The sequence below is a fragment of the Engraulis encrasicolus genome, chromosome 15 (assembly GCF_034702125.1).
Source record: "Engraulis encrasicolus isolate BLACKSEA-1 chromosome 15, IST_EnEncr_1.0, whole genome shotgun sequence".
NCBI lineage: Eukaryota > Metazoa > Chordata > Actinopteri > Clupeiformes > Engraulidae > Engraulis > Engraulis encrasicolus.
This window is the reverse complement of record NC_085871.1, coordinates 43,422,365-43,446,505: the sequence shown is the minus strand read 5'-3', so window position 1 is coordinate 43,446,505 and position 24,141 is coordinate 43,422,365. Positions and strand designations below refer to the sequence as shown.

The 24,141-nt window shown below is 44.7% G+C and overlaps 1 protein-coding gene across 1 annotated transcript in view; it reads left to right on the top strand.

Moving 5' to 3' along the window:
* Nucleotides 1–9,682, top strand: part of flncb (filamin C, gamma b (actin binding protein 280)) — a 232,967-nt gene extending 223,285 nt beyond the window's left edge. Inside the window, exons 49-51 of the mRNA XM_063217535.1 lie at nucleotides 3,869–4,087; nucleotides 6,272–6,478; nucleotides 7,000–9,682. Coding sequence (XP_063073605.1) covers nucleotides 3,869–4,087; nucleotides 6,272–6,478; nucleotides 7,000–7,187 — 614 coding nt within the window. The 3' untranslated portion in view covers nucleotides 7,188–9,682. The remainder of the gene's footprint in view (nucleotides 1–3,868; nucleotides 4,088–6,271; nucleotides 6,479–6,999) is intronic.
* Nucleotides 9,683–24,141: the final 14,459 nt, after the last annotated feature.

Genomic DNA, 24,141 nt, shown 5'->3' with positions numbered 1-24,141 from the left:
AGAGAGATAATTGTGCTTGACTGCCCACAAGTGTCTCATATACGTTACCCTTCTCGTCTCCCAGGCATACATCCTGTCAGAGTTTGATGTTAATACTTGTAATATGTGCGCAGCTGTGCATCCGAGGGATTGTGGCTGCATGTGTGGGACTGACCTTGTTTCCTGTAACCTTCCCAGGCGCGACAGCGGAGTTTGTGGTGGTGAACATGTGTAACGCAGACTCGGCTCTGTGTGTGCGCGCATGTGTGCGTGCGTCTATGTATACTTGTGCTCACGCACACGTGTCTGATGTGTGCGCTGTGTGTGAGTGATCTTGTCTCCCATAACCAGAGGTGTCAAAAGTAAAATTGTTTCCTTCCAGCACCGGGCTCAGGTGTGTGTGTGTGTGTGTGTGTGTGTGTGTGTGTGTGTGTGTGTGTGTGTGTGTGTGAGTGTGTGTGTAAATATGTGAGCGATATGCACTGTGTGTGACCTTGTGTGCTATATCTCTCCCAGGTGTACTGTCGAAGTTTGTAGTGAACATGTGTAACGTGGACTCTTCGTCTAAGTGTGTGTGACTGTGGCTGTGGCTGCATGTGTGTGTCTGACCTTACCTCTTGACACTTCGTATAATCCTCCCCCTCCCACTCCCCAGGCGTGCCATCAGTTTGATGTGAACACGCGGCTCCACTGTGTGTACTGAATGTGTGACTGCCCATGATGGTGTCTCACAGTGCAAACTAGCGCTGATCTAAAACCCGGAGGATCCGGTTGGAGAGCCGGGTCAAGACCTCATCCGAACAGACCGGATGGCTGTCGTGCATTGATCCGCCAAAGGCGGGTCAAACGGCATTTCATTAATGTCAACAAAATGGCAGTTACAGCGCGAGAAATTGTGAAACCGGAATATATCCTCTTTAGTTGACTACAACAGCCATTCTCTAATCTCCCTAGTATGCTGTTACGTCACGAACACTCACTGAGTAAAACTGAACCAACTCCCGCCTCGTCATTCATCGAGCCTGTTTGATCCGTCCAGCCTGTTGTGGCCAATTGAGTCGCGGATCCCCGCTCCCTATGTGTGTGCTTCTGACTCTGTTGAGGTCTACATCTCTAAATGTTAACAGTGCTCTGCCAACGCTTTAACATCTCAGTCTGTAGGCTACTCTTAGGGAAATTATAGTCTACAGACGTGACTCTACTATCACTCACTGCGTTACAGCGTACAGTCTTTAAAGCCACTGCTGTCACTCCCCTCGTCCGAGTCACTCAGCAGCGGCGCCCTCGGCGACACGGTGAGACGAATCCTGAATGAGTTGTTGGTAGCAGCGAATCCCCTACGGATTGGATCAACGCTTAAGTTTCGTTTTTGCCACGAGTGTGCGAGTCGCAAGGCAACTCGCAGCGGAAGCGAGTGGTCATCTGCTGCTCGCCTCCTGACTGTCCCTGCTCAACTAGACTTCTGCTCCCAAATATTTGACTTTTAGTCTTCTTAAATACAAACACACACATTATTTATTTCAAAATCAGGAACATGCCGTTTCACTGCTGCCAAAGGCTCTTCTAGTTGTGGGTGCATGTTTAGTGAGGAGACCCAGGTGGGTCGGATCTCAGCATGAGTTTAGGAACTGTGACATTCATAAAGTGAGTTTTGTTGATCAAACTGTCTTACTCTTTGATTTATCAACGTGAATTGATAAATGGAACAACAAAGGCGAGGCACATAGCTACTTAACGGCAGAAACGTTTTAAAAAATACATTATTATTATTTATTTTTATTTATTTTAAATAAGTGATCCGTGTGATCCGAGTGATCCGTCTAATCCGGATACCCTCCTTGGAATGATCCAATCAATCCGGACGCCTCAAAGATTCGAGTTAAGCACCTCTAGTGCAAACCTCCGCTTTCCCTTCCCAGGTGTGCTGCCGGAGTTTGTGGTGAACACGTGTCATGCGAACTCAGCACTGTGTGTGTGTGTGTGTGTGTCTGTGTGTCTGTGTGTGTGTGTGTGTGTGTGTGTGTGTGTGTGTGTGTGTGAGACTGACCGTGTCTCCTATAACCCAATGCTTAAAGTGGAAAGAAAGAGGTGCAGGAACCCTAATCGTCCGAGAATACCATTCAAAAAGAAGTGCAGGAACCCTGATTTTCTGACAGTACAAGTCACGTTTTTGTAGACTTGTTTTGAAATGCTTTCTACCGTTTTCAGCTGTTGTTGTGTCACAGTATTTGTGGTTTGAACAGATGTGTTCTCACATCGACTCTGAGATATTCATTTTGAGAAACGTTGAGTAGACCTGTCTTGTGTTTAACAGAGTAGTGTGTGGACGACGGCTTGAGTAAAAACAACACTGAAGAAGACTTGCGCCGAAACGCGTGGGTCTCTGCTCCCATGTTTTAAAACGTTTTAGCCATGTTTCAATAAAGGCTTTTTAATATTTTTCCAAAAGAAGAGTGCCTTGGACTCCCTTTTTTGACAAGATATTGTTTTTTCCCCAACACCAAAGAGCACCTCCAAGATTTTTTCTGAACAATTCCCTGAGCACTTCGGATTTTCTCTTCACTTGATAACCATTGAGTATGTTGAGTTGCTCAAATTCCGCCTAGAGGCACAAAAACCCGCCCAATTCTATTGATTTCTATGGGGAAAATTGGGCGGGTTTTTCTGCTAAATGCCATTTTTACCCGCACACTACCATCCAAAGCAGCCCAATTGGGCGGGAAACAGCCCAATCTGGCAACACTGTTGAGGTCTCCCCCCCTGAAAAGTGGACTCATCTCCACATCTACATGTGTGACTGCGTCTGTGGCCAAATGCGTGTGTCTGACCTTGTCTCTTGACCTTTCGTATAATCCTCCCCTCTCCCCCAGGCGTTTCGTCGAAGTTTGTGGTGAACACATAATGCGGACTGAGCACTATGTGTGTGTGTGTGTGTGTGTGTGTCTGTGAGACTGACCTTGTCTCCTATAACCTTCCCCAGGCGTGCTGTCGGAGTGTGTGGTCTCCCCCCCTGAAAAGTGGACTCATCTCCCCATTTACTGTACATGTGTGACTGTGTTTGTGGCAGAATGTGTGTCTGCATGACCTTGTCTCTTGACCTTTCGTATAATCCTCCCCTATCGCTCCCTCAGGCGTGCGGTCGGAGTTTGTGGTGAACATGTGTAATGCGGACTCACCACTGTGTGTGTGTGTGTGTGTGTGTGTGTGTGTGTGTGTGTGTGTGTGTGTGACTGACCTTGTCTCCTATAACCTTCCACAGGCGTGCCGTCGGAGTGTGTGGTGAACACATGTGATGTGGACTGTATATGTGTGACTGCGTCTATGGCAGCATGCGAGTGTCTGACCTTGTCTCTTGACCTTTCGTATAATCCTCCCCTATCGCTCCCTCAGGCGTGCGGTCGGAGTTTGTGGTGAACACGTGTAATGCGGACTCACCACTGTGTGTGTGTGTGTGTGTGTGTGTGTGTGTGTGTGTGTGTGTGAGAGATTGACCTTGTATCCTGTCACCCGCCGCAGGCATGCTGTCGGAGTTTGTGGTGAACACGTGTAACGCGGGCTCGGCACTGTGTGTGTGTGTGTGTGTGTGTGTGTGTGTGTGTGTGTGTGTGTGCACGCGTGACCTTGTCTCCTGTAACCCTCCACAGGCGTGCCGTCGGAGTTTGTGGTGAACACGTGTGATGTGGACTCTGCATCGTGTGTGTGTGTGTGTGTGTGTGTTTGTGTGTGTGTGTGTGTACGTGTGTGTGAGACTTGTCTCCTGTAGGCGTGCCGTCGGGAGTTTGTGATGAACACGTGAAAAGTGGATTCATCTCTCTATTTACACTACAGCATGCGTGTTTGACCTTGTCTCTTGACCTTTCGTATAATCCTCCCCTCTCCTCTTCCCCAGGCGTGCCGTCAGAGTTTGTGGTGAACACGTGTAACGCGGGCTCGGGCGCCCTCTCGGTGACCATCGACGGGCCATCCAAGGTCAAGATGGACTGCCAGGAGTGCGCGGAGGGCTACAAGGTCATCTACACGCCCATGGCCCCCGGTAGCTACCTCATCTCCATCAAGTACGGCGGGCCACAGCACATCATGGGCAGCCCCTTCAAGGCCAAAGTCACAGGTGAGGTCAAAGGTCAAGGTCACAGGAGAGTGGAGTGTATAACTAAGAAGTAGCAGCTACCTCATCTCCATCAAGTACGGCGGGCCACAGCACATCGTGGGCAGCCCCTTCAAGGCCAAAGTCACAGGTGAGAGGTCAAGGTCACCAGTCAAGGTCACCGGAGATTGTAATGACAGCTACGAGAGGATATTATTAGTCTAGTGTACTATAACTAAGTAGTAGTAGTTACCTCATCTCCATCAAGTACGGCGGGCCACAGCACATCGTGGGCAGCCCCTTCAAGGCCAAAGTCACAGGTGAGAGGTCAAGGTCACAGGAGATTGTAATGACTGCAACTCGACGAGATTATTAGTGGAGTGTATAGTGAAATGAATGTCCACCTGGGAAACTCCCAACTCCCATTGTCATTGTGATACAGCACTCCACAGCACAAAATGTATTCACTGTACACTATGAAATGGCATTTATGCCTCATCCGTGCAAGGTGGCAGCCCCCAATGGTGCCCCAAGGGAGCAGTGCGGCGGGACGGTACCATGTTCAGGGTACCTCAGTCATGGAGGATGAGGGACAGCACTGATTAATTACTCCCTCGATGCGGTATATTTTTTCACGTTTCAAATTCTTCCGAAGGCATTTTTGCAGCAAATGAACTTTAAATTTAATTAAAGCACTTCAAAGCACTGAAAACTGCAGGAGTGATATACACAACAGCCAATAACATTTTTGTATTGCCTCATCATAACTGATGAAAAATTTGCCTTTTTTGCTTTCAGTAGAACTTTAATGCATTGCAATGCATAGTAGAATCGAACTGATCACTACTAACTAGTAGAAGCTTCCTCATCTCCATTAAGTACGGTGGGACCCATCACATTGTGGGCAGCCCCTTCAAGGCCAAAGTCACAGGCTCCTTGCACAGTCAGCTGTTTTAGCGTCGGATTCTGGTGAATTGTAGGCTCACACCTCATGTGAAAGACAGGAGAATCCCCGCAGACAAACTTTTTTTTCATCGTTAGCAACTTGTTTTGCGACAAGCATCAGTCTTTACACAAATGTATGTGTCATATACTGTATGGGTAGTTTTTTTTAATTGGTTTGCCACTTTTCATATTCACAGCCCCAATCAATGCTAAATATTAATTAAAATGTTCCATGAACATGAAGGGGTTACTCTGGATTCATGTAGCGTCTCGAACTACTTGTACCTTACACTGATACTAGTAATGCTTACTTACACAGGAGCATCCATGAACTCCAAAGACCCTTTGACTAAGCTGCTCATTTCTGTTTATTTGTTTTTCAATCATGGCGTGACATTTCATATTCGGATGAGGCACCATGTGCGAAATAATAGTCTGTAATTCCAAAACTTGTTAAAGTGAAGGAACAGAATGAAGGGGAATTATGCTCCACATAATTTAGAGCCAAGCTTAGCGTAATTAGCATCAGCTTCAGCGAGCGAGCCATCAGTATCTAGCAAAACGTAACGTAATTAGCAGCGAGAAGACAACACAATGGAAGAGGTACCTCGTAAATTGTCGGACAATTTTCATGGCCTTTATTTGCTATGATTTATGGGTGTTTTTCATTCATTTGGTATAATCAAAACAAACAATTACGGTGTTGAACATACATATTCGAAAAGCATTTCTTTCTCCGTTTCTCTCTGCTTGGACTTGTCTTTCTTTCTGTCCTTCTCATCTCTTTGTCTATCCCTCCTTTCATCCCTCTCTTTTCTCACTCCTCTTTCATTCATCTCTGCCTGGCTCTCCCTTCCTCTTTTTTTCTGAGTGTCTCACCTCTTCTCCCCCCTTCCCCTCTAGATATTTCTTTCTTCACTCTTTTCTCTCCATCTTCATATCCATTCCCCTCCCTATCTCCAGGTCATTGTCTGTCGGGAGCTCACAGTCTGCACAAGACATCCTCGGTGCACTTAAACAGTGTGGAACATAATTAAACATTCTCTCTCTCTCTCCCTCTCTCCATCTCTGTCTCTCTCTCTCTCTCTCTCTCTCTCTCTCTCTCTCTCTCTCTCTCTCTCTCTCTCTCCAGGTCCTCGTCTGTCGGGAGGCCACAGTCTGCACAAGACATCCTCGGTGCACTTACACAGTGTGGAACATAATTAAACATTCTCTCTCTCTCTCTCCCTCTCTCTGTCTCTCTCTCTCTCTCCCTCTCTCCAGGTCCTCGTCTGTCGGGAGGCCACAGTCTGCACGAGACGTCCTCGGTGCTGGTGGAGACGGTGACCAAGTCTATGACGTCGTCGGGGGCGTTCGCCTCGCTCCCCAAGTTCTCCTCGGACGCCAGCAAGGTGGTGTCCAGAGGGGCGGGCCTCTCCAAGGCCTTCATCGGACAGAAGAACACCTTCACCGTCGACTGCAGTAAAGCAGGTACCTGTACTTCCGGGGGATGGGGGAAGAGAGAGAGAGATCATAAAACCTCTACATAATCACTCAGTCACACACAGCAGCTCTCTCTTACACAGCCATGAAGTGCTGATTTTGTGTGTGTGTGTGTGTGTGTGTGTGTGTGTGTGTGTGTGTGTGTGTGTGTGTGTGTGTGTGTGTGTGTGTGTGTGTGTGTGTGTGTGCATATCCTGTAGGTCTACTGTTATACCAAAGCAGGCATATGAAACTGCGCATATCTATGTGTCTGTGTCTACGTCAACACTAAATACATGGCTTATTTTACATAGTAATGTGATAGTGTGCAGATGCAGTAGGCCTAGGCAGGTCTAGGAAACTCTGTGCGTGCCTATGTATTTGCTTGTGTCTTTATCAACCCAAATACTTGGCCTCCTTTAATTAATAATGTGTGTGTGTGTGTGTGTGTGTGTGTGTGTGTGTGTGTGTGTGTGTGTGTGTGTGTGTGTGTGTGTGTGTGTGTGACTGCATTCGTGTCTTCATCACAGGCACCAACATGCTGATGGTGGGCGTGCACGGGCCCAAGACGCCGTGCGAGGAGGTGTACGTCAAGCACATGGGCAACCGCATGTACAACGTGACCTACACCGTCAAGGAGAAGGGCGACTACATCCTGATCCTCAAGTGGGGAGACGAGATGGTGCCGGGCAGTCCGTACCACGTCACCGTGCCTTAAAACAAACCCCCCCCCATGGACTCCCCCATGCCTTTTGGTTGTGTGCAGGGCTCTGAATTAACTTTCTTTTGTCACCAGCCAAAATAGCTCGCAGATGTAAATCTTACAAGCCAAACACACTCACTAATGGGTCAAAGTGCCTAGTAAGTCATTTTTTTCTACCAGCCAAACTGAAATTTCACCAGCATTTGGCTTGTTGGCTGGTGTTAATTTAGAGCCCTGATTGTGTGTTTTTGTAATGGACTGGTCCATTACCCCCCCCCCCCCCCCCCCCCCCCCCCATCGTTACTCCCCATTGAAAACCCCCGAAGCCCGTATCCTATTATACTGCCACAGAAAGTCAGACACACTATGTAATGCATACGCATATAAGGACTTAATCACTGTCTGTGCATGGAGAGTGGAGGGGAGGACATTTTGCAATAACTACAGTACGTTTTGCATCCATTTTTATAGGAAACAGGCACAATCTCTTTCGTGTTTTTTGTACACCTCTTCACACTAGATACAAGCACCACCGCAAAATCACATTTTCTCGATGTCGCCTAAACGGAGCATGACGTGAACCTTGCGGTGTTAAACCCAAAGGTAGATTATGGGTTCAGATAACAAAGACTGCCACTACAGTAGAGTGACTTCAGTGAGGCAATGGGGCACCTAAGTCACGCCCTCTACTTCCTGGTTCATGGGGCAGAGGGAGTCAAAAAATAATTGCTGGGCTTGAAATGAGTGATTTTTCGACAACAATCCAAACCTTGGACCTCCACTTATGCACCACAAGTCCACCACGACTCGCCTCGTTCACTTCCATTTGTTTTTTTGCAACTGTCTGCCCCGTGAACCAGGAAGTAGAGGGCGGGACTTAGGTGCCCCATTTGGCCTGATGGAATCTAGCCCTGTGGTTGCCATGGCTTTCCACAGATCTGGCCTGGGTCAAGTCCGGATCTGTTGCTGTTTTACTGTTGCCTGGGAAATCCCATGCTGCTTTGCACAATCTTTCGGAATCTGAAAGACAGCATGGAGTCTATCCCTCAGCAAGGGTTCCCAATCATGGTCTCCAAACAGGCAGCAGGGAGGCGTGCAAAGGCGATGAATGCAATTTGTCTGAATAGACACAACTGACACGATTGGCTATGGGCTACGTATGCCAAATGTTACAAATTTGTAACGCCCAATAAACAGCCGTTGTCAATCGTAAGCCACACACCCCCTACGGGATTTACAGTAGACAGGTCTCCAGACCCTATCTCAGTTGTGATTAGGTCTGGTGGTACCCAGGCAAGATTTACTCTAAGTCCTGTCAGATTCTGGTGCTTATTTCGCTTAGATCTGACAGACTCAGACCAAATCTCTTTTTTTTTTCTCTCAAAGAGTTGCCCCGGGAGGTTGCCATATATCCTGCATCAATTACTCTGTCAAGCTCACTCTTCCTCCATCTTTTCTTCATTTTCCATGACTCCCCTCTGCTCTCTCTCCACTTCCTCTCGTTCTGAAATGTGATATTTTTGTACGTTTACTTTTTTTTTTTTCTTGGATGCCAGAGAATGTATCGTGAAGAGTGACAGATAGGTCAGCAGTTAAAGGCACGTCTGTTTCCGTGACGACGGAACGCTGGGCCCTGTGTTGTGGGTGTGGCTTTGGTTGTCGCTGCCCAATCAGCTTCCTTTCTGCAGCCGTTTGCAGGCAGGATCTAACATGTATTTATTTAGTCTCTTTTTTTTCCTGACAGAAAAGTGTCTTATTATTATTAATATTTCATGGGGGGGTGGGGGTTGTTTTGTTTTAATGGGGAAAGAAATACAATCATTTACAGAGATACCCCGCTGGTAGCATACTCTAATTCTGTGTCTGGCTTGGATCTGGCCATAAGTCGCTGGATAGAGATCACACACACACGCGCACGCGCACACACACACGCTTATTACTTATTCAGGCCTGTTAAAAAAGCCTTCCATTACCTTATTTTTTCTCTCTGTCACACACACACACACACACACACACACACACACACACACACACACACACACACACACACACACACACACACACACACACACACACACACACTCAATATAAAAGCCATGTTTGGGACTCGTGCTAAACCAGAACAGAACCAGAGTCCACTTCCAGTTGGGTTGGTTGGCCCACACGGGGAAAAAAATAAAATTCTCTCCCTCCTCTTTCCGAAAGCTGTGGATCAGTACCGTGAGACGAGAGAGAGGGAGACTCCTGAAGCCCCCCGTGCAGAGAGCCTGCTACTACTACAGTATTTTTTGTGAATGAAACTATACACAGTGAAGAAGAAGAAGAAGAAGAAAAAAAAAACGTATACCGGAGTGACATTTTATAGTGATTTTATATGTATGACAACGAATGGGAAGGATGTGAGTCTAATTGTTTGATATATTAACCTACTGTTTTTGGTAAGACTGTGCAGACATAATTAACAAAAAAAAAGTGTAACTGCTAACTTGCCATTAAAAAGCTCAAATATGCGGCTGTGTTTTTTTTCTGTCTTCCTCTCTAAACCTGTTGACTTCTTTGGCCTAATGCAGGGGTGGGGAACCTATGTCTCGTGGGCAGTTTACAGCCCTTGAGGCCGTTTTATCCGGCCCCTGGCATAATCTTCTCACGAAATATGACATATTTTGATAAGGAATCTTAGAAACTACATTTGCAGTACAATTAAGGTATATTCAGGGGACCTAGAGAAGGTGGCTGCCTTCAATATAACCCTAAAGTGCAGGGGTGGAAATCCTGGTTTGTGTTCATAGTACAGGCCCTTGGAGTACTTCTATGGCCCTTGGAGGAATTCAAAGTGACCCCTCGAATGAAAAAGGTTCCCCAGCCCTGGCCCAATTCTTTCTACAGTATATGGAGCACATTTATGGATCACTTAATGCAGTTATGGGGGTGGTCTATGGTTTAAATTCATATGGGGAAAGTGGTTGATTTATTGACCCGATAGATACATACCCGAGATACATTTTATGATTGTGCATGTCCTCATTTTCTACTCAATCTGAATCTGACAGTGGCACTTCAGATTACAGATAACTAAATCATTGAGTGAGATTGGACCTTTTTTGCCCATTGGTCTGATCTAATTCAATGACTTGTGCAAAATTCAGAAATTGCGCTGCTAGACAAAGAGACTAACTGAAAATCACAACAAAGTACAACTCAATTGTGAAACTTTCAAGTAAGTTTGAAATATGAATAATGTATCCAAAAGTGGAGTGTTCAATTATTGGCCATTACTAGTAACCCTTACAGCATTGTGAAATGGATTCAAAAGGCCTATAAAAATATAATTTTCTCTGATAGAATAGAGTGAAATGAAAGTATTTTTTCCTCATAACTACAGTACTTAAGAGTCTTCACAATGAGTTTTGCTGGACAAAAGTCATCACAATGGACGATGCCATGCCTGATTGAAATGCAGTACACTTATACAATATTGTTTTAATTGAAATGCCCTATGCAAATTACAAGTGTGTGTGTGTGTGTGTGTCTGTGTCCGCGTTTGTGAAAGTGCCTTTCAGTGAAAACTCAAGCACATACTCTATGTCAGGGGTATTCAATTAAAAGTCCCAGAGGGCCAGTTTTTCAAATTCCCTCCAGTGAAGGGGCCGAACGTAGAATCTGTATAACTGCAAGTAGCATGGTGTCTGAGGTTAGGGCGTGGAACACGCGGATAGCTTTCCAAACAGAACAGATATTCGCTTCTCTATTTCTTAGTAGCCTTAGGATCTTAGGGTCTATTTATGACACTGTTTTAGAGAAGATTTCACTCTCATGTGAATGCATAGTAGCCTGGGAACTCCCATACCGCCTTTAGTTCTACACCATCATTTCGATCTGAAAGACAGTCTGGCGAGGATGACTCATAACGTCCAAGATTATGGGCCCTGTGTCATAATGGCCAAGCATTCCGACCTTAACAGTTTCTCTGCCCAATCAGAGAGCAGGGCAGTGTGTCATAATAGCCAAGTATTCTGCCCCCTACGTAATTTATAATAGGCAACTCCCCAGACCTAATCTCACTTGTGATTAGGTCTGGTGTTAACCAGGCAAAATGCATAGTAGAGATATCCCCAACCTAAAGTGTTAGTGATCGCAAATCATGCACAGACACAGAAAGCACACATATTTGTTATACCGGTAATTTTGCTCTGACCTCATGGGGGCCAGAACCTTGCCATCCAAGGGCCGTTTCTGGCCCCAGGGCCTCCATTTAAATAGCCCTGCCCAATGCCTTCTAAAAAAAAGAAATGTTACAGCCCAGACCAGGACATTAGCATTTTAAGACAGTCAGTAGGCGACACACACGCACACACGCACGCACGCACACACACACACACACACACACACACACGCACACACGCACGCACGCACACACACACACACACACACACACACAGATTCTTTCTCTATCCCAGTTACCACACACGGCAGCTGGTGTGGTGACATGCGCCTTTTGCAGAGTGACTTTGGTTTCTTATTAATTTTCCCTCTCAGGTCTCGGTGGATTTTCTGGCTAAGATGGAGCAACTCAGTGGAATGTAATTAATAACCCCCCCCCTTTAATTCTCTCTCCCCAACACTCACAAGCCCTCTGCCCCTCAAACTCTCTCCCTCTCCTTTAATCTCTCGCTTTCTCTCTCACACACTCTCTTTCGCTTTCTTTCACACTCGAATTTCTTATGTTTGTCCCCGTCTCCTTCCATCTCTCATCAACACCCATCTCTCTCTCTCTCTCGTTCTGTACCTACCCATCTCTCTTTCTCTTTTTCATTTTCTCTCTCATTCCTTCTACATCTCATTGGTGCCTTCATTCTCACTTGTTTGTCCCTTTATTCTCTCACTCTCTCATTCTATAACTAGCTTCTGCTATCTCATTCGTTTTCCCTCTCATTCTGTATCCCTCTCTCACCCTTGCTTTCTCTCTCCCCCACCATCAGGGCAGGGCAGGATTGGCCATCTGGCATAGCAGGCATTTCCCGGTGGGCCCCCGCACCCCACCGGCTGTGACTCAGTTCAGGGGTGCATTTCTCAAAACCAAAGTTGCTTACTACATTAGCTACTTTGTTGCTTTCAATGCATTTTCCCATTGGTAACTACCGAAGTTGCTAACAGGCTAACAACCTCTATTTTGAGAAATGAACCCCTGCGACGCTGATTGCGAGGGGGCCCCTTTTAGTCAAAAGTGCCTGGGCCCTATTTCTCCCCCAGGCCAGTCCAGCCCCAACCACCATCCCACATTAACAGCCAGCTCTCTCTTTCTTTCTTTCTCTCTCTCTCTCTCTCTCTCTCTCTCTCTCTCCTATAACTAGCTTTTGCTATCTCATTCATTTTCTCTCTCATTATCTCTATCTCTCTCTCATCCTTGCTTTCTCTCTCCTCCACCATCCCTCATTAACAGCCAGCTCGCTCTTTCTTTTTCTTTCTCTCTCTGAGCTCAGGATAACAGGTGTGTTTACCTTGCTGTAATTAAAGTGGGGAGAGGAGCTCTTAATCACGCTGGAGAGGTACCGTATGGGCAGATAAGCCCACACCTTCTCTCTCGCACGTGCTCTCTCTCTCTCTCTTCTATTCTCTTGGTCCCTTTCTCTTCTTACAATCTCTTGCTCCCTCGAGTGCTACCATCTCTGTATGTCTATGTTTCTCTCTCTCTCTCCTTCTCTTTCACCCTTTCTCTATATCCCTCTCCCTTCTTATAACCTTTTGCTCCCTCAAGTGTGCTACCATCTCTGTCTCTCTCTCTTCTTCTCTCTCACCCTTATATTCGCTTTCTCCCTCTTTCATCTCTACAGTAATGTATATCCCTCTCCCTTCTTATAAATTTTGCTCCCTCTAGTGCTATCTTTGTATATCTCACTGAACTCTCTCGTTTTCTCTCACCCTCCTCGTCTCTCACCCTCCTTTATTCTCCTTCTCTCTCTCCATCTCCCTTCTTATAACCTTTTGCTCCCCTTAGTGTTACCATCTCTAACCTCTCGCACTATGTTTCTTTCTCTCTCACCGTCTCTCTCTCCATCTCTATTTCCCTCTCCCTTCTTATAGCCTTTTGCTTCCTCTCTACTGTTATAATCTCTAACCACTTTCATAATGATTCTCCCCTTCTCTCCCTTCTTACAACATTTTGCGACCATCTCTAACCTCTCTCACTATGGTTTCTCCCCTTCTCTACCCCGCCGTTCTCCTTTCTCACTATCTCTAGCTCCATTTGTTCTCTCTCTGTCTTTTTTAATCGATTAACACATTAATAGATTAAGTAAGGGTTAACGTTCGGCGAGAAGGTCGCTACCGTGGAATAGCAGCACGACAGAGAGAATCTTTAGACCCCGACGCGGAGCGGAGGGGTCTTGTTCTCTCTGAAGTGCTGCTATTCCACAAAGCGACCGACTCGCCGAAAGTTAACCCGCTTATTATATGGATATACTTAAATGATTCACACATGGCGGGGACATTTCTTTAGACCTATTTAATGTTAAGATTGTTGCTGCGCAAAACAAAACAGTGCCGTTGTGGAACACCGCTAGGCAAGAGCTAGGTAGCCAGGACAACAGGTGTTGTCTATCACAGCAGCTGATTAGAGTGACAAAAGACCGGACCCCCTGCAGAGTGATATGAAACATTCGCTTTAGCCACTGACTTGTATACAAGCCAGTGGCTTTAGCAGTGAACGTCTTGTTGCCATTGACAGCGGTAGCCAGGACAACGGGTGCTGTCTATCACAGCAGCTGATTAGAGTCTTGTTGAAAAGTCGCTTTAGCAGTGAAAAGTCTTGTTGCCATTGACAGCGGTCTGTTATAGACCAACCCGTCCGTTATCGAAAAATAACAGACGTCCGAACGTTGGGGAGCCCCGTTGAAATGAATGGAGCATTCAACAGATGACGTCACAACCATATAATAAAGTCGATTAATCGTTTGCATCCCTAAGTGTTACCATATCTAACCTCTCTCACTATGTTTCTCTCCTTCTCTACTATGTCCTTTCTGACAATCTCTAGCTCTATTTGAAGAGCTCTTTTCCAAAACGCTATATCCACTATTATATTGGAAGTGAATGATAAGTAGTTCTATCATCTATGTGTGAATTCTTGCCAATCAAATTTCTTGAGAACATGCTTTTTCACCCTCTATAAAATGCATTTTGTAATGCAATTCAATGGAATGACCAATACAAAAATGTCAATTTCACAAAATATTCTATAAAATGGATATATCTCATTTTGGAAAAGAGCTCTTCATTTGCTCTCTCTCTCTCTCTCTCTGTTTCTCTTTTCTTTTGTTCTTCGTTTCTGTTGTTTTTGTTCTTGCTCTAACGTGCACACCCATCCGCCCGCCCCTGGCTGCTGGCTATTCCACCACGTGGGTGACCAAAGTGGATGGATGAGATGAGGGGTGGCACGGCAGGTGTTAAGTTCAGAGGTTCACCGAGTGTGTGTGTGTGATTAGAGTACTGATGGGAACACACACTGCAGTGTGTGTGTGTGTGTGTGTGTGTGGTGTGTGTCAAAGATTACAGATGATGATGGGATGTGTGTGTAGTGGTGTCAACGAATACAGATGGGGTGTGCAGGGCCGTTGATAGCTTTGGCTGGGCCCAGGACAAAATCATCTGAAAGGGCCCCCCCACCCAATACATACAATGTAATGAGAACCCAATTCTGGGCTCTCTCTGTCCCTGGGCCCGGGACAAGTGACCCCTTTTCCCCCCCCCCTGTGTGTGTGTGTGTGTGTGTGTGTGTGTGTGTGTGTGTGTGTGTGTGTGTGTGTGTGTGTGTGTGTGTGTGTGTGTGTGTGTGTGTGTGTGTGTGTGATGGTGTTGTCAAAGAATACAAATGGTCTGTGTGCGTGCACTGCAGCAGGTTACTTGAGTTGAGCGAGCGAATAACACGAACCTGAGAGAAAAGACAGTTTTCGCAGAGCATGAACTCATGGACAAGGTGAGCGAACCTCATCCTGCTTTGGACAGCTAGTCGGTGGTTTCAGCAACGATGATGAATTCCCTTTCAAACTGACCACAACCAACACCACATATATATAGTTACTCTGGCCCTGCTGAGGCTGCAAAAACACCATCACTCCACACTTTCACATATTACTCCTTGTACTGCTGTGCAGTTTCGATCTTTTCATTCTGATGTGTATATCTTGGCTTTTTGAAACATGAACAGACTGTTATGCACGAAGAAGAGTAGAGCTTCAGGGTCTTCATCACAGAGAGAACGCTGCCTTTCTTCACTCTGGACTGCAGCAAAGAACACAGAGGGTTGGTATACTTGTGTGTTGATCTGGATGGAAGGGCGAGAGTGTTGATTGTTCACATGCTTGTTCACGGAGCACAGGGAGAAGAGAGAGAGTGTTGATTATTCACATGCTTGTTCACTCACACACACTTGTGTGCATGACTATATGTGACTGACTGTCTATATGTGTACTCTTGTGTCGACTGAGACTGGAGATGTGTGTGACTGGTTGGCTTGTTATCATCCGCACAGGTGATTTATATACAACTTATTATGAGGCCTTTACGATAGCAGTGTTCCTCTGAATAGGATGGGCAAATCTTGCTGACGCTCTGCAATTTCTCCATAATCACATAATGGGCGCCATAATTACATAATGGCAGCTTTCACTGCCAAATGGCCTTTGTGATTCTAATTCATGAGGCCTTCAGTAAAATACTGCCGTATGGACAGCCCCCCTGAGAAGTAATATTAACTTAGTCTCACTAAGTCACTCCGTCACACAGTCTGGAACAAGTTTAGCATGTAGCTAAGCTAGTGAAAGTCAATGGATCCGTGTAAAGCAAGACAATGTTTAACATGGAAAATAAGACACTTTAGCACCTTTATAAACCCCGGCCAACGATTTAAAATGCTTTAAAAGTCAAATATCTTAAAAATGGTTTGTCAAACTGAGCTGATGGGGGGGACTGTGGATTCTACAAGTGCTCGTGGTCATCTGGATGTACGTATGTTTATCCCACTTTTTTGTCATTTTCCTGAATTCACAAGGCAGACTCTGAACTTTGAAGGAAGTTTCCCCGGACGATTACAAGTTCAAAACAGCGAGTTTTATCCTTCAATACGCTGGCTCCTGGTTCACTGCCATTCATTTTGAGGCTGCCTGTGACCCTCCGAGTGCTCCGCCTCCCCATTTTGCATATGAACCGACTGCCTCAATGTGACAAACCGCCCCCTTTGCAGCCATGCCTACCTCTCTGGTTATAGCTGGGTCTCTTACCGTCCAAAAAGGGCCTAATCGTTACGCGCTGGATAGAAGCACCAAAATCGGTGTAGACCTTCCTTAGGGTGTTCTCCATCATTTCAGAAGGGGTGCCCCAAATTTCAATATCATTAAGGTCATTTTTATGGGGTAAATCCAAGATGGCTGCCCAAAACGAGCCAATAGTAGTAAAATGCTGTACTGCCTGGACATAATGGTGTTATGGGCCAATCCACCTATTTTTGTGTGGTGTGTACAAATTGAACTTTGAAAATTTGTGCAAAACGTACCTTAAAAACAATGTTATATATGTCTTATTTAGATTCAAAAACAGGAAAATCATAAAAACCATGGTCAGAATGAGATCACTCTACAATTGAGAGCTAATTTCTGGGCAGTTAGCTATTGAACCAACATTCATTAAGAGTTTTAAAAACTTGCAGTGGGTCATATCTATAAAATCCAAAAAGAAAATTGTGGTTAGAAAATTTAGGGGAGAAGAGATAAACCCTTGAACTGGGCCACACATAACTCTCCCAATGTTAGCATGCTAGCATTAGCAGGTTCAGACACTCAGTCTGCTCTTCAGACAAAGATAGATGGCAAACAATAATTTTAATCCCACTTACACATGCGCACACACACACAAACTACTACTACTTCCTTAGGACCCCCTCAATGATTTAAGCCTAGGAGTCCAACTGAAATATTCATATCAATCAAGTCAATAATACATGTACATATCAAGTGTCAGTGACAGCTTGGATGATTTACTATAGGCCATTACAAAATAAAATGTATGCTGATGTTCAGATATGTATATCTCAGTCCTACGTGTACAATGGAGTGATACGGGCATTTATGAATATATCATATATACAGTATATTGACAGATACTTTATATTTTAAAAGAGCAAAATGGTAACATGTCTGTTTTTCATCTACTTTTGGCTTTAATCTAGATGACATGTTGGCTACCTAACCACTTAATTTATTGTTTGCTGGTTATTTTTTATTTGTGGGTGTGGTCCTTTATTTAAAACATGTCTGCCTGCCTTCCCTCTCTCACATAGGCTACTAAAATAGTCTTTCAAAAACTTAAAACAACAGCATGTGGAAATCCTATTGGCTTTGGAGGGCTAAAGTCAAAGTAGCCTAAAAGTCATCAAGACTATACTGTACTCTACTGCAGTGTTTCCCAACCAGGGGTACGTGTACCACTAGGGGTACGCGAGCACACAGCAGGGGGTACTTGGAAAGATGTTATCATTATAACAAATGTATGGAGCAGTCACATGAACATGAATTAGGGGGTACTCATAGCACAACAAAGAGATTTAGGGGGTACGCGAGACAAAAAAGGTTGGGAAACACTGCTCTACTGTATTGCACTATACTGTACTGTACTGTACTGTACTGTACTAGACTGCACCGTACTGTATGCTACTGTACTGTACTTAACTAGACTGCACCGTACTGTATGCTACTGTACTGTACTGTACTGTACTTTACTTTACTATACTGCACCGTACTATATACTACTGTACTGTGCTGCACCGTACTGTATGCTACTGTACCGTACTGTACTGTACTATACTCTACTGTACTTTATTATACTGCACTGTACTGTATGCTACTGTACTGTACTGCACCGTACTGTATGCTACTGTACTGTACTGTACTATACTCTACTGTACTTTATTATACTGCACCGTACTGTATGCTACTGTACTGTACTGCACCGTACTGTATGCTACTGTACTGTACTGTACTATACTCTACTGTACTTTATTATACTGCACCGTTCTGTATGCTACTGTACTGTACTGTACTGTACTGCACTGCACTGTACTGTCCTGTACAGTACAACTACATAGAACTGAAACATGTAGAGCATTCTGAGGACATGTACAATATTATGCAAAAGGGTGTAGTGGGAATGAGTTATGTGACTGTTACCACTCAACATCTTGAAGGTTAAAAAAAGTCTTGTGGCATTTTGTTTTGGGGGGTATGATAGACTATCCTTCCTCCCAGACTATTTGTGTGCCCTGCATATCAAGAAAATGAGTACAGGGAATGATTTACTTTCATATGATAATTGTTTTTCTATATAGATATTTCTCCTATGGGTAAGGGTGGCACAAGACCTACGGTACATGTTGTCCATCAGCTGTCAGTTTTGCAACTTAAGTACTCAATGATTACTGAGCTAACTAATACAACTTTTGGCACAAGTACTAGGTGAGGACTTGTCTGCAAATAAAAAAAAACAATTTACCTCTGTCTTCTTACTCAACATATACTAAGAAATCATTTCCATTTAATTTAAACTGAAGCCATACTGTGGCATACATGTAGGCCTATATTGAGTAATCTGTAATGCCATTCTAAAGATGACTGAAATGCTCTCACAATATGCACAATGCCTTGTAAAAATATAGAATTAGGTGATCTTATGGGGTTCTTCATACATATGGAAAGGTCCTGTCTTTTACCCTCTCTCATACAAATAAAATACGTTTATCTGTTATGGAAATTAGAGGATGGAGAACCTGCTACCTAGGGCATCTTGCACTGACACTATCACATTCAGATCGAGCATTAGGAGCAGTCTATTCTCACCATAGTTTTAGTGTGGGCAATGCTCATTTTAATTCAGACCAAGAATCTTCTCAAATCGTTCACAATGTTGCATGCTGTCAAGCACGTAAGCACAGACTCACCCATACTTTCACACTATGTACATTTTGTAGTTTTATCAATCTGGTCAAGCAGACCCTTGCCTCATCTCTGCTGAGGACTATATTAACATTTTCAGCTAAGTATAATGCCATGTAATAACAATGTAATGCATTACCAACATGACATATTGTATATGACATGGTAGACAATTTTTTTTCCAGGGGCACCCCTTCTAGGATGTCTTCAAATCACTCAAGGAACATGTGTACCGAATTATATGCTTCTATCCAGCGCGTAACGATTTCTCGGCTTAGAGCCCCTACTATTACCAATGCACTTACAAGATCAGTGCCCATGCTTGCCCAGTACTAGGTCTTGTTTTCACCAACCTTACCAGGCTAAAGATCCGTTCACAGTCAGCATTGCTGTGGAACACAACTAGCATTCCCAACATTACTGCTAACAGGTTTTTGAAGATTGGCTGGCGGCACCCCTTCTTCAGGTGACCAATCTCTCCAGGCTTCATCAATCCACTTCCTCAGGATGGTTTCCTCAAAGCTGAAACATTGGTACATCCGGAACTTATATCTGAAATTTGGAAAACATAAATTCAGCGGTCGTCAAGAAGAACATCCTGGCATCTCTGCCTCAGTTCAAGGTCACCCTAGCCTTAATGTAGGTGATAGTATATCAAGGCTAATTGCGATTTCTTAGTAGATTTTGTCATTGTATTCTGAATCGGACCTGACATAAGTTCTGACAGCTTTCGTGTGAAGCCTAATATTTGTTCCCTACTTTTGCAGTGTGCTGTAAACAGCCTGGCTTCAACGGACTGCACTGTTAAAAAAAAAACCCCTCTCAGTGCGCCATGCACCTCCGCATACCATTACCGTTAGTGATGGGATTTTCAGCTCTTCTTTGAGATGCGGTTCTATTGGGTCTTCTTAATATGGAGAGCCGGCTCTTTCGGCTCCCAATATATATGTTTACACAGGTTTTTATTTGTTTTTAATATTATTTAACATTTTGTTTCATTATTGACATTGTGAAGCACTTTGGGCAATATATTATGAACAACACTTCACCCATCACTTCAAAGAGCCGGCTCTTACAGTTGGTTCGCGACCGACACATCAATAATTACCGTAGGCTGGGGTTTAGCATACTGCAAAGTGTGTTTGAACTGCTGCAACCCATTCCTCTACAACGTATCGGTAACACTGGATTAAAAGCAAGTTCACCGCAAACACCGACAGGAAAATGTATAGAAGTCTATAAACAGGTTCTGATTTCGGCTCTTCGTGTATTTTGGAGTGACGAACCGTTGCATCGTAGTTGGGTGTCTAAATCAGTAGTTTCTATACAATGTACATTAAGGTCGGCAGATATGCACCATTTAGTCCAACACATCTCTTGTTGGCGGGGCAGTGAACAGGGACTGCCTGACATACCCCCTATAGTTAACTTTTTAAGCGTGTCTGACTAACAACTTAATAATTTGCACACTGTACATTACTATATTCTTACGTGTGTGACATCCAGAGCACTAAAGGCTTCCACTGGGAGTCAGCCACTTGAAGCAAACCTCCCCAGCAAACATAAATTATGGATCAAAGACGTTAAACTGATGTTGTAAAATTGACGACACATACTGTTAAGTTGTCACTCTGAAAAAGTTGAGGCCCAGAGAGACTGAACACTAAAAGTTAACAGGTACTTTGATCTCTTTTTTGGAAGTTGTGTAATGTCTAAGGTGTTGTGTTGGCCAGCAAACATATTTGTTCTCTAGGTAGAAATAATTTAACTTGGCTAAATGTCAAAAGTAAACTCAGTACTTTTCAGTTATTGGACGTCTTTTAAGAAATGTATTCTCTGTTCCTCTTTACTTCAGACTCAGAGACACTTTTCTGGGCAAAGCCCCATTAACTTTGTTTCTCATTTGAGGAACATTTTGCCATGTCAAAGCAAGAGTGGTTCTTCAACATGAGGAAAGACCTCCACACTGTTGTCTTCTTTGTAACAAGATGAAGAACCTCATTAATCCTGGTTAAGGCACAGAGTGATCTGGGGCTCTCAAAATGTTCAGCAGATGCAGAAAGTTTTGGAAACTTTAAATGAAAACGAAGCAGAGGGATGGTCTGCAGTGACTGCTGCACACACACACGGATCGAAACCTCGGGCAGGATAAATCGGGTGGGCGTTTGCGCCCATTTGTTTATGAATTCAACATGAAGAATTGTTGCTCTCTCTCTCTGCTTGTGCGGATGAGTGATGATTGCAACCGCGTTTGTTAAACAGTACAACTTTTTAAGGCTTTAGGTAAAAGTCGTTAGCACAGCCAATTTCCCCAACCAAAAGAGTGCCAGGACTAGACAATTACAAAGAGGCTAATTATTCAAATTGTTACAGAGTAGCTTTCACCCCTCCTTCTCCCGTCTTCTTTTTTCTCTTCTTTGAATTGTCTTCGGGCTGTTTCCGTGTCCGTAAGAGAGAAATATGGGGGCTATACATCACCGGCGGCACTGATGTTGTGCTAACGTACGCCCCGCGTCGCACACAGCGTCTGCAACGCATTTGAAATATGCTCCCCCACCGCTGACCTTAACCCGCCGAGAATGTGTTCCTTTCCTCGAGGTGCGCCGCTGATGTATAACCATGATGTATAATCGAATAATCTGCCTCGGCTTCGGGAGCCTCGCCTCCACGCTCCACTTCTCTCCTCCCTCTCTCTCTTTCTCTCCTTTCACCTGCTCTGTCTATCCATTTCCTAATGTATCTCTGCTCCTCTCCAGCCTTTTTTCCCTCTCCCCTCTTTTTTTCCTCTCCCCTCATGTCTCTGGCCTGCTCTTCTCAGTTTTTTTATCTTCTTATTTCCTCTCTCACTTTTTTCTAATGGATTTCTCTCTTTCTTTCTTTTCTGCTCCTCATCTCTCGCTCTCTCTCTCCCCCTTTCCTCACCCCTCTCTATGCAGGGGGCCTGGCCTGCTGTGGAGCTGAAACCAAATCAGCAAGTGAGAGAGAGAGAGAGAGAGAGAGAGAGAGGTGGAGAGGAGGGGATGAAAGGAGGAAGGCAGCGGTTGTTGGTGGTGTTTCATGGAAAAGAGCGTGTGATGGATGAGTTGCGGAGCGGCGTCCGTTTGTAATGAGGATGTAAATCGTCATAAGGCGCTGGCTGGCTGGCTGTGCTGTGCTTCCCTCTCTGCCTGCCTGCCTGCAGGGCTGTACTGGGAGAGAAATAGGGCCCGGGCACCTTTCGCTTAAAGGGACACTGTGTGAGATTTTTAGTTGTTTATTTCCAGAATTCATGCTGCCCATTCACTAATGTTACCTTTTTCATGAATACTTACCACCACCATCAAATTCTAAGTATTCATTATGACTGGGAAAATCTTCTCCATGGTCCGCCATTTTGAATTTCCAAAAATAGCCATTTTTAGCTGCAAAAATGACTCTACTTGGACCATACTAGAAAATAGTTGTTTATTACTTAGAAAACGTTCTTGTAAAGATCAAATTTGGCAATTCGCAGCCCAGTTTCAATGAGCAGCATAGTTGCAGTACCCCTTTTGACCATTTCCTGCACAGTGTCCCTTTAAAGGGCCTTCTCATAATTAGCGGCGCAGAACAGACTCACCGTAGGACCCTGCGCCCTTGTGGGCCCCTATGTTCAGAAATGTAAAGATTTTTTTTTTTTTTTTTTTTCCATTTCTGAAAATGGGGGCCAACGACAGTGCAGGGCCCACTGGGAAATGCCCACTATATGCCAGATGGCCAGACCAGCCCTGCCTGCCTGCCTGATTCCCTCTCCTCCGTCCTGCCTGCTTGCCGCTGTTAAAGTCGCATATTTTCTAATGTGTGAGCCAGGAACCTGCAGAAATCAATTCTTCATTATTGCAGAAGGAGCGAAGGAGAGTGAGAGTGAGTGTGGTGGAGAGACAGAGGCCTGTTGTGGTTGAGAAAATGAAAAGACTAAAGCAAGAAGGCAAGGTTGACAACATGAAGAGAAAATAGAGTGCCATTGCGGAAAAAAGAGAGATTACCCAAGACAAAACAGGATGCAGATAGAAAAAGTGAAGTTAGCGTGCAGACGCACACGCACACACACACACACACACACACACACACACACGCACGCACACACACACACACTGGTTTACCTGAAACCACCACAATTATATGGTATATTTTTTATTGACCGTAAGATGAGGGAAAAAATCACGGGATCTAATTGAGCCTTTTCTGGCTTGAATAACTTCCACCAGATCGTTCCTGTAGTTACAGATAAGATTGAGCACACCGATCGGGACAAATCTTGTCCCATTTTTCTGTAAAACTGTTGTAATTCAGCAAGATTCTTGGGATGCCTCGAATGGATGGATGTCTTTCTTCAAGTTCAAGTCCATTCCGGGAGAACGCAAAACATTATAAACATAAAACAAACAACGAGCAACACCGAGTCGCCATAGAGCTGCGCCATCTTGGATCTTTGAGGTTGTGGCACAACATCTCAATTGGGGTCAGGTCGGGGCTTTCACTGGGAATTTTCAGAATTAAGATGTATTTTGTTGGGCACACCGATCGGGACAAATCTTGTCCCATTTTTCTGTAAAACTGTTGTAATTCAGCAAGACTCTTGGGATGCCTCGAATGGATGTCTTTCTTCAAGTTCAAGTCCATTCCGGGAGAACGCAAAACATTATAAACATAAAACAAACAACGAGCAACACAGAGTCGCCATAGAGCGGCGCCATCTTTGATCTTTGAGGTTGTGGCACAACATCTCAATTGGGGTCAGATCGGGGCTTTCACTGGGAATTTTCAGAATTAAGATGTATTTTGTTGGGCACACCGATCGGGACAAATCTTGTCCCATTTTTCTGTAAAACTGTTGTAATTCAGCAAGACTCTTGGGATGCCTCGAATGGATGTCTTTCTTGAGGTCATGCCGCAACATCTCAATTGGGTTCAGACCGGGGCTTTTACCGGGCCTTACCAGAACGTCTATTTTGTTCTTCTGAAGCCATTCT